At 29.3% G+C, this 11,125-nt stretch overlaps 1 protein-coding gene across 1 annotated transcript; it reads right to left on the bottom strand.

Annotated features, from left to right (window-relative positions):
• Positions 1-228: 228 nt before the first annotated feature.
• Positions 229-8,165, bottom strand: LOC120077865 (mogroside I-E synthase-like). The gene is made up of 3 exons (XM_039031948.2): positions 7,302-8,165; positions 6,947-7,219; positions 229-919 (listed from the first exon to the last, which is right to left on the bottom strand). Exons 1-3 carry the CDS (start codon positions 7,953-7,955, stop codon positions 464-466), a joined length of 1,383 nt encoding a protein of 460 aa, XP_038887876.1. The 5' UTR covers positions 7,956-8,165; the 3' UTR covers positions 229-463.
• Between the last annotated feature and the right edge of the window lie 2,960 nt (positions 8,166-11,125).

Raw genomic sequence — 11,125 nt, 5'->3', positions numbered from 1 at the left:
TTTCGAAATAACCCGCCTCTGCCGACATTACAATGTATCGTCAGCAGTTGTATTATGTCGACAACATTGTTTTGGCATCATTATAGCCAGTATCTATCGACGATTCAATTTGGCATCAGTATAGGGCTATTTTTGCAAAAGAGAAAAACTATTTTAAATGTATATATATATATATATTCATTTAGAATATTATTAGTCAAATTGACTTGTAGGTAATAACAAACAAAATATCTCAAACACTGACCCAAGTTCATTCAATAGGTAAAAGTCTTACAAATATGTTATAGAATTCGAAAATAAAGTTAACATAACACGAAGAAGAAAAGTTTGAAATTGAAATAAAGTTACACAACAATTTAGTCCTCAAAACAGACACATTGCAACAAAAGTTCAGAAAATGAAAGTTGATCGACATATGTGAAGTCTTCATCTAATGTTGATCCTAAAGAACAAAGAACAAAAGCTAAAAGCGACTACTAATTTTGGCAAGAAATTCATCGACAACCCCATCGAAGCTTCCACCAGCCTCAAATGCCTTTAGGGCCGATGCCTTCCATACGACAGCATTTTCTCTAATCTCACCGCCTTTTTCTTCCCCCATCACTTCCTCTATGCCTTGCAACAGAGCTTCTCGTCCCACAACACCGCCGCTGTCGGCCGGAGCTTTGACGCCCACTTTCCAAACGTCGGTGATAAACTTGGCATTCGTAGTCTGGTCGGTCCATCCCGGCACTGCCACCATGGGAACTCCCAAACAGATTGCCTCCAATGTGGAGTTCCAGCCACAGTGTGTCACGAAGCATCCGATCGCTTCATGCGCCAAAACCTCCAATTGCCGGCACCACGAAACCACGAGCCCTCTCTCTTTTGTCTCTGCCATAAAATCTCTCGGAAGCTTCGCCGCCTCCGATGTCCTGACCTGCATTTGAAATCATGTTCTTTCGAGTGAAATTAAGAGGATTCAATGAATCAAACCCATTGACTAATAGATTACAACATTTCAAAAGAGGTTCCAAAGTTCTTAGATCACCATTGTTAGTCAATAGAGTTTTGGTTAATGTACTTTGAATTTCATCGTCTTTCCTTCAGTTTTAATATATTTTAATCTGTACACTCTAAATTGTCCAAATCCAATTCATTGTCAAACCATGGTTTACCACTTGTCAAATTGTTTTTCTTTTTTAATTTTCTTTAAACTTGTTCCTTGGAGTGGGGTTGCACAAAGATATATACACTCTAGAATGCACCGAAGTATATCTCTTTTAAATTTAATCACTTTTGTAAAAATTAATTAAATAATAATAATAATTTTCTTGCAAAAATGACACAATGTAGATATATTTTGGAATTATGAAGAATGCTTGCGGCCACATACTTGAGATGACATGGAGTGGCTGGTGTCCTTAAAAGGAATTTTTTTTTTTTTTTTTTTAAAAAAAAAGAAAGAAGTCGCCATCAATTCTTTTTATGGTGTAATTAGACATTGAAATAAAATAAACTTTAATTAAAAAAAATTAAAATTGTTAGCGAAAATTAGAGTTAAGTTCAAAAGTCACTTGGGTTTATGGAAGGTGTTAGCACCCTATAATACATGTTTTCAAAAATGGTGGTCACATTTTAAATCTTGAATTAAAAATGTTTTTTAAAAAAGTCTTATTTTACCCCTCATTTTTTCAATATTTGTAATCACGATCATAAAATAAATGAAGACCATCCATTAATGTTGTTATATAAGATTTTATAAAAAAAAAACAACAAATTTACCTAAAAAATTTGAGAAAATTTCTGAAATCCACTATAGGAATAGTCTATTAATAAAGGATTTTTTTTTCTAAAAAGTAAAAATTAATTAAATTCATTTTTTCTTAGTATCCAATCTCATACTCCTAAAGATTATGATTTAAAAAATTCTAAAAAATCGGACTCCTAAATATTTTTGGAGTACGCCGTACTAACTTTTTTAAAGAGAAAATAGTCTTAAAACCAAATTCTTAGGAAAAAAAAGTTAGAAAACTTTTTGAAATAATACAGAAGCTTTTAGATGTTCAAAAGCACCCAAATGCAATTTAAACGACTTTGCAAAGAACTTTTTTTTTTTTTTAAAGGGGTTTAAAAAATGTAAAGTATTAGAAAAAATATTAAATTAGATATAAAAATCACCTTAAGGAAAACATTATAAAAACAAACAACAATAACCACTTAAGAAGCATAATAATGGAACATAAAAGAACATATTAAAGTTTTAGTGAAAACATGTCAGGGATGGATTTCAAATTTCCAAAGAATCAACTACTCATTTCAAGAATTTAAAAAACAAGATTTTCAAATTTTCTAAAGTCTATCATTAGTTCTTTTATAAAAACAAATAAGGATTAAGACCGATTAATTTAATGTATTTTTTATATCATACCAATACAATAAAATGAGAAGATAATAAGTACCTAAAATAAAATAAATAAAAAGTTACATGCAACCAAAAAAAAATAAAAGAGATTACACATGAATAAAGTACAAAATATAAATATGAAAATTAAATTATATAAAAAAATAAATATTCTGAACAAATTAAAAGAAGGAAAAAAAAAAACTAAAATTTCAAAGAATTTAGAACTTACAAAAAGAAGAGGGAAAAAAAAGGACAAATGAGTGGCCTGCACCGTAGCCCACGGCACATTCCTCAGACGCAAAAGAATAAAAAATAAAACTCACTATTCTCCAAAGTCAGTCTACAAAGAACAGATACTTCATGTAAGACAACAAATCCATATCAAACACGTATCAAATATCGATACTTTCAGATACATATCTGACATGCGATTTGACGTATCTATTTCTACGAGTACTTTTTTTAAAGAAAAAAAGACAAACAACTCATCGAATCTTTCTCAATCTAAAATTGGGCAACCTATTTAAAAAGATTACTACTCGAGTCCAAAACTAAAAGGAAAAAAATAAATAAAAGACCAAACCGTAGAATCCTCTTATCTTTATCTTCACATTTGAGTCTCCACAAAGTCTACCAAAATATAAACCATTTGAAAAGAAATTCTTTGTTTATCTTCATACTTCTCCCTCTAATCTTCTTCTTCTTCTTTCTTCTTCTTCTTTGTAATACGAGCACTTTTCTGTTATTAACTTATGCTAAATTTATCTATATCATAGATTTTTTTTAAGAAAAAGAAAATGTAATTTCAATGTATCAGTATCTTCTTTTTTAGAAATATATATATTAAAAAAATATAAAAAATGATATATTCTTAGATGTATTCGTATCTTAGTTTTTTAGAAATTGATGAATCGTCGTATCCATATTGTGTAACCGTATCTATGTTTGTGCTTCATAATCCAAAGTGCAAATACACGTAACAACAACAACAATAATAATAAATAATGTAAAGTAAAAACATAGATGTGATGGCTGTTATATTTTCCTATTCTCATTTTTTTTAAAATAATAATAATAATAATAATAATAATTTAAGAATAACCGTATCATACCAATTATTATTGAACTATATTTACTTATGAAAATTTAAGAATAACTTTGAAATAATAATAAACTTTGATTATATATATATATATATATATTTAAATAAAATCACATAAAATCCTACTTATTTAAGTTAGGTTTGATAATCACTTCGTTTTTTGTTTTTTATTTTTGAAAATTAAGCCTCTTTCCTCTCTATTTCTTAAATGAGTTGAATCTTCCTTTAGTACAATGATTGAACTCTTAGCCAAATTCTAAAAACCAAAAAAAAAAAAAATTTAAAAGTGTTTTTTTTTTCAAATTTTGGCTTGTTTTTTTAAACTATTGGTAAAAAGTAGATAAATGAAAAAATTTAGAGGTAGAAATAGTGCTTATAAACTTATTTTTTAAAAACAAAAACAAAAAGTAAATGCCTCATTTAGTAACCATTTGGTTTTTTGTTTTTGTTTTTTTGAAAATTAAGTCTACTTCTCTTTTTCTTACAATAATTTGCATAAATATTAAGTATAATGGTTAAATTCTTAACCAAATTCTAAAAACAAAAATAACTTTTTAAAAGCTACTTTTTTTTTTAATTCCAAAACTTGGCTTAATTTTTTAAACTATAGGTAAAAGATAGATAACAAAAAAAGAAATTTAGAAGTAAAATTAACGTCTATAGATTTAATTTTCAAAACAAAATAATTATCAAACGAGTCTTTAACAATCTACATCTTTTTATCTTTTTTTTTTTCACTTCAAAACCCACTCCTCATTTTTTTTCCTTTTATCACAAGTTTTTTTTTCTCCTTTTCTTTTATCTCCTCGTTTTTCTTTTGGCATCCACGCGTTTTCATTGCTTTTTTTTTTTTTTTTTTTCTTAAGTGGAAAATAAAATAAAAATAAATATCATTAGCATGAAGTTTCAAACTCCCTTTAAACCCAACCTTCACCCTTTATTTTGTATATTATCATTTTCTTTTTATCTTTCTCACCTCGTTTAAATTCCCCTTTTCATTTTCACATTGAAAAAAAAAAAAAAAAAATCAAATTAGCAATCTCTCTTTTCAATTCCACTTTTTTCTCTCTCTTCAATTAGTTCTCTCTTTTCTATCCTCGTTTAAATCTACTCCTCACTTTTCAATACATCAATACCACCATCTCTTGTCTCTATAAATCCACCTTTCAACTAAAGATGTCCATGGTGGAGCCCGGGATGGAGAAGGCTTCTCCATCCCGGTCCTAACTTCCCAATTTCGTGAAATTTCCTTCGAGGATTGAGGCAGAAATTCTTCATGAAAAATTTGTAGAGATCAAATTAATTGTCGAAAATTTTCTCCCATTTAATTTTTTTAAAAAATCAATCAACCCAAATAAAAAAAAAAACTTAATTAAATAGTTAAATTTCTCACTAAGTTTTTTTTATATGATTAGTTTAAAAGAAAAACAATTTGAATTTAAAGATAAATGCTCTAATTTTCTAATAAAATGATATAATTACTAATCAAATTATTCATATATATAATATAAATTTGAATATTAAATTCAAACATATTCATGATCTAGACTACTAATCGATATATTTTGAAATTTACTAATAAGAACAACATAACATTAATTTATTATAATAAATAAATAAAGCTGAATTGTGTCATAGTCTATGTGGAGCTCATCTCCGTGAGAGAAATAGACATCTCTAACATTCTTGTCTTTTTATTTTATTTTATTTTTATTATAAGAAAAAAAAGAAATTAATTTGTTGTCCATCGTCTCTTCTCTACCCAAGAATGTCTCTTCCCAAGTCCTTTCTTTCTCAACCTTTAATTACTTCTCTCATATCTGACATATTTCTCCCCCTTAAAAAAATTCCTATAACCACTCAAAATTCTCTCCTTCCCAATCTGAATCTCTCTCACTGTTTTTCCATATCCATAATAATCATCATTTTTCTCACAAGTCACTTTCAAGACATGTTCAAGCTCAAGGTTGTCTATCATCTCCATGATTCATATGTTTGAGCCACGAGGCCTCTAACCAGCACCTTCGCTTAGATGGCAACGTGATTTTTTATATGAGATCTCAAAAGTTATATTTTACATTTAAGATTTTGTTTGTTCACTATTTTGACATATTAGTTATTGATATTTTACGTCACCTTCGTCTTTGTTCAACTCATGCTAGATACAATTTCATCATTAAACGGATTTTATCTTTAATGACCCGTTTGGAACTTCATGATTTTAAGGGATTTCAATTCATAATAGATTGCAAATGAATTCCATTGTTTGGTATTCCAAGAAATGAAATGATTTTAAAATCCAAATGATTTCAAATCCCATTTGACTTAAAGAAAACTTTCCTGGCTAAAATACTCATGTTTACAGGATTTCATGAGATTTGAAAGTAAATTACTTTGCTTTTATTTTGTAACCATTTTGTTTTTATTTTTGAAAATTAAGCCTATAGATATTATTTTTCACCTTCAAATTTCTTCCTTTATTATCTACTTTTACCAATAGTTTAAAAAACCAAACTAAATTTTGAAGACTAAAAAAAGTTGTTTTTGTTTTTAAAATTTGACTAAAAATTCAACCATCGTACTTAACGAAAGATACAAATCATTGGAAGAAATTGGGAGGAAATAGACTTAGTTCTTTAAAAATTAAAACAAAAAACGAAATGATTACTAAACAATGCTTGAATTAACCTAGTCAAATTCTACTTTTCAATTAACATATCATAGTTAAAAATATATATTAGTAAATTCAACTTTCTTTTCTTTTCATATTACACCCAAACACAAAATTTTAAATATATCAATTTCAAATCTTTCTCATTCCAAACAAATAATTAATTTATAATCATTTCACGAATTTCAAATCACATGACTTAAAATCATTTCTTAAATTTTCTTGAATCAAATGAAAGACAAAAGTTAACATACTCTCTTATTAATAAGAACCAAAATAAATATTTTTTTTGAAGTTTAGTGATTCAAACTAGGGGTGTTCAAAAAACCCGATGACCCGAAAAAATTGATTAACCAAACTATAAATTAAAATTGAGTTGTTAATTTGAATTTAATATATGAAAATAATTAAATAAGATTTTTACATATTTACATTATGCTTCTTTTTAGAAATTTTTTTTAAACAAATGGCCCGATTAATCTGAACCAACTCAATCCAACCCAAATATTTTATAGTTGGATTGGGTTGGGTTCATTTTTTAATAAGAGTGGTTTAGATCGAAGAAATTTAAATAATTGAGTTGGGGATAAAAAGTCTTTCAACCTGGGTTAACCCCTAATTCAAATGGAGGTTTGTGAAAATTTATAGTCTAAAATAGAACAAAATTCTAATTTGAAGAACCAAAATAGAAATTAAACCAAAATTTAAAATAACATATCTAAAAAGAAAATTAGAAAGAACTTTCAAAAAGAAAAAAATAAAATAGAAAGAATGATCGAGAGATTACCACCCACAAAAATTGGCATTTACAGTTCTTCAAGCAGTTGGCCGTCTCCTCCATTTGCTTTACCGACACCGCCCCTAAACTCCCAAACGACACAAAAACCACCGACCCTTTCCGGCGGCCGTCAAGCCACTTCAGACTAGCATCGCCGTTCGGATTGAAGAAGCTGAGCCCGTAGTCTCTGTCATCTTCAATCCGTCCGTCCAAGAATGCTGAAGGAATACTCGGTCCGACCGTCCTAATCGCTGGCCATATTCTCTTCAAACACTCCAAAACCTAAAATAACAATCATCATTACAACCAAATTACTCCAAAATTCGAAGTCGATTTCACCGATTGAGTAACGAATTTCAATTACCTCTCGCTCCAATTCGTAAAATGTGTTCCAGAAAATCCAATCCGCTTTATGGATGTTGGCGTACTGATTCACAATCACATCGTAATACGCTGGATATGTTCCTAATTGATATATAAACGACGGAAATTCCGGCGGTTTCAGCGGCGGCAAACCAGGAATTTCAATCTCTTTATCCGGAAGAGGTAACTCGACTAATCCTTTGTAAACATGGTAATAAATGTCCGCGACGGCACAAGATTGAGTGAAGAACACCGCCTTTCCAATCTCGAACTCGTTCGCGACATTTAGAACCCAAGAGAGGAAGCCATCGTAGATGACGCAATTGACAGGGGAAGCAGAGGAGGAGAGCTGCTGTAGAACCTCCCGCAGCGACTCAGATCCAAATCGACGGAGGGAATCGAGGTAGCTCTGGATGCTCTCAGCGGAGTCGATACCGCCGTCGTCGTGGCCGTCGGAGATGGTGAGGAGAGGGAAAGAAGAAGAAATGGAGTGAGAAGTGCGAGCGATGAATTTGGTTGTGACGAGGCTAACTTTGGCTCCTTTTTTCTGCAGGCGCTTCGAGAATTGGAGCAACGGACTGATGTGGCCCTGCGCTGGGTAGGGGATCGCGAGGATATGAGGTGTGCGGTTGTTTTTGACAGTGGCGTCCGCCATTGAAACGGAAACAGTTTATTTCTCTCTCTGTGTCCGAAGTTTTAGGTGTAGAGGAAAGTGGAGAGTGGCCAAAGGAAGAAGAAGACATGCAATTAATATTCTAGTTGACATTCGATTTATTTTTAATATAAATTTAAGATTCGCAAAAAAAAAAAAAAAAAAAAAAGGTAAAAGAGGATAACCATGACTTTGCAAAAGGTTTAAAATGTGCGTATTGATGTGATAGAATCAATAAATAAACTATAAATGTCGATGTAAATATCATCATCCTAATTTTAGGAATATCTTTATGCCGATAAAATTTTAATTTTGATGGGTTTTAAAAATAAATTTAAATTTGTAAATAAATATTTTATCACTATTTTTTATATTATAATTATATTAATGATATTTTATTGTTTAATTATTATGTTTGGTTGATTTTTCAATGATATAACGAAAATATCAATTTACCTCCCAAGTTGATATCAAATTCAAGAAAACATGAAAATATCGACATGTTGATGGAAATTTAATACTTTGTAGGATCAATTTGAATATAAATATTGACAAGATATTTCTAGAAAAATTACAAGGAAAAACTAATTTGAATTGCAAATAAATATTTTACGTTTTTTAACCCAAGTTAATATGTTTATAATTATATTATATTTTTATTACTGATATATGTTATGATTTTCTCTAGAATATAGTAGAATAACGACTCACCTTTTATTTGATGTCGAACCTATGAAAATGTGAAAATGCTAACACATTGATGAAATTTAATATCATAATTTTGTTAATATGAGGATAGTTTGACCAGTATAAATTATATATATTATTGATTAAGAGGTCAAAAAAGTTTGAGCCTCTCACTTCATCCAAAAGAAAATCTTGATTTTTATATATAATTTTAGTTTTCTTTTAAAAAAATTAATACATAAAATAAAATAAAATATAAATTTAGAGATATAATATAAAATATACGACTTACACTTTATAATTTATAAACAAACTATTTAATATAGTTTATCAATATAGATTTATAGGAAATCTCATTAAATTTTTTTAACAATATTTATCACAATAAGAACTTAATTATAACAAAATTTATAAAGTACGTGGTCTTGAACAATGAGGCCTCAATCTTTTAGAGGTGTTAGTTTATAGTTAATCTTTCGAGTACTCAGACAAGGGCCTTTACATATAATGCACATTCTCATTCAAACATTTTGACCATTATAACGTAAATTCAGTGAAAACATAAGTAACAATTCTAAACTAAAATATTAATTTAATAATAAATTCAATAACTAAAACATTTAATTGAGATCCTAAATAAAACATTTACAAAGAAAATGATCCAAAGCAAATAAGTGAAAACATGTCATCTGACAATTACTCAAATGAAAGGAATAAAAATCATATAGAAAAAACATGTGCGGAAGCATTTTCTAATGTCCCCATTGAAAGAGCCCTATGAAGGGACTTTGAGCGGAAGCGGGATCGTCCCAAAATTTTCATTTTTACAAAATATAAATTTAACAGAGATAACAAAAAATTATGCATTTTACAGATAAATTATAGCATACTTAAAACAAAGAAGAAAAGAAATTCCACAAGGCTTACTCTTGAAGAAATTCAATCTTCATGTAAAAACCCCTTCTCCGTGCAAATCACGAATGGAAACCAAAAAATGACCAAATAGACACCACCAATAGGAAACCTTAGTATACTCAGTTAGAGAATCTAAGAGGTGTGAGCTCTGACTATTTTGGTTGAGAGGGAGAAGGAAAAATGAAGAGGAAGAGGAATGATTGATTTTGTTTTCTCTGAGATTTCTCAAAATCTACATAGAACTTTCCTCTGACAAAATTTATAGGAAGAAGAAGATTGCCCAAAGAGACCATCCACTCAGGCACATTTTGAGAGAAAAAAGGGGAAATGAGTTATTACTTTAAATTAATTTTAAATTAATAAATTTTATTTATTGAATTTAATTTAATATATATTAATATGATAACTAACTTAGTTATCATATTAATATATATTAAACTATATGTTATATCAAATATAACATATAACCTATAGTTTTAATATTCTATCATATACAATATAACCTATAGGGGCTGTTTGGGCACTAAGATGATATATGATGTGGGAAATTCTGATGTTTGGGGAGCTTTGATCAAGTATGAACAATCGAGTATGTTCAAGCACTAAGATGATATATGATACACGGAAGAAAAATGACAGTGAGATACAAAACACGTTCCGAAAATGGGCCCTACCAACAATTAAAATCAGTGAGATAGAATAATGGGCTTCCAAACGCTGAGATGATATAGGATGTGGGGATATATCATCTCATGATGGCCCCCAAACATCCCTTATAGTTTATTTTCTCTCACCAATGATTTTTAATATAAATCATATTTACATTAAATTTAATTATATGAATCCAATTTGTATAATTAATATTTAAATCATATTCAAATATTTATTTTCTCCTATAAATACTTAATATTATAATGTATCAAATACATTATAGTAATTATATCATGTATAATTAAAATTTAATTAATTATATCATATATAATTTATTCCCTCAATTAATTTGAACAATTCAAATTAATCCAAAAACTGATTCTCATTAGATCCCATTGAGCTACTGAGGGGACCTCATGGACCTGTAGCTTGAAGCACCAATGGAACGTGAATAATTAATTAAATTTTTTAATTAAATTATTCACCATCCTTAAATGTCGGACACTCCACTAAAGATCGATAGCTGCACTTTTCGCACTACAGATATATTTCTATGTCCATTGAATATAACCAATAAAAAATACGATGATCCTTCACAAATTGCTCACAAGTACAGCTCAACCAAAATTACCGTTTTGCCCATGTAGTTACATCTAACTCATTATGTACCACTGATTCCTTTAATGAACAATAAACCATAGTCCAACTGATCCTTCTCAGGCCAGGAGAGGGTGTGGCGCAACTTTGTTCAAGTCCCCGAATCATCCCTTAAGGGAGAAATTTATCTACTTGCCTCGACATTGGGGAATGAGTGAATTCCTTCTTGTGTAGCTATATTCCCAACTCTTCAATCAGACGAATCCCCAAAATTGTAGGCTTGTTGACTCGGCGAACTGTCACTCTCACCCATACAAATCAAA

This window comes from Benincasa hispida, chromosome 5 (genome assembly GCF_027475165.1).
Source record: "Benincasa hispida cultivar pf3 chromosome 5, pf3_genome.v1.1, whole genome shotgun sequence".
Taxonomy (NCBI): Eukaryota; Viridiplantae; Streptophyta; class Magnoliopsida; order Cucurbitales; family Cucurbitaceae; genus Benincasa; species Benincasa hispida.
This window is presented reverse-complemented; position numbering and strand designations above follow the sequence as displayed.

Coding starts and splice junctions, on each gene's coding strand:
- LOC120077865 (XM_039031948.2), bottom strand. CDS start 7,955: ATGGCGGACGCCACTGTCAAAAACAACCGCACACCTCATATCCTCGCG. Junction 7,220..7,301: donor TTTACGAATTGGAGCGAGAG/GTAATTGAAATT, acceptor TTGTTATTTTAG/GTTTTGGAGTGTTTGAAGAG. Junction 920..6,946: donor AATGCCAATTTTTGTGGGTG/GTAATCTCTCGA, acceptor TTTCAAATGCAG/GTCAGGACATCGGAGGCGGC.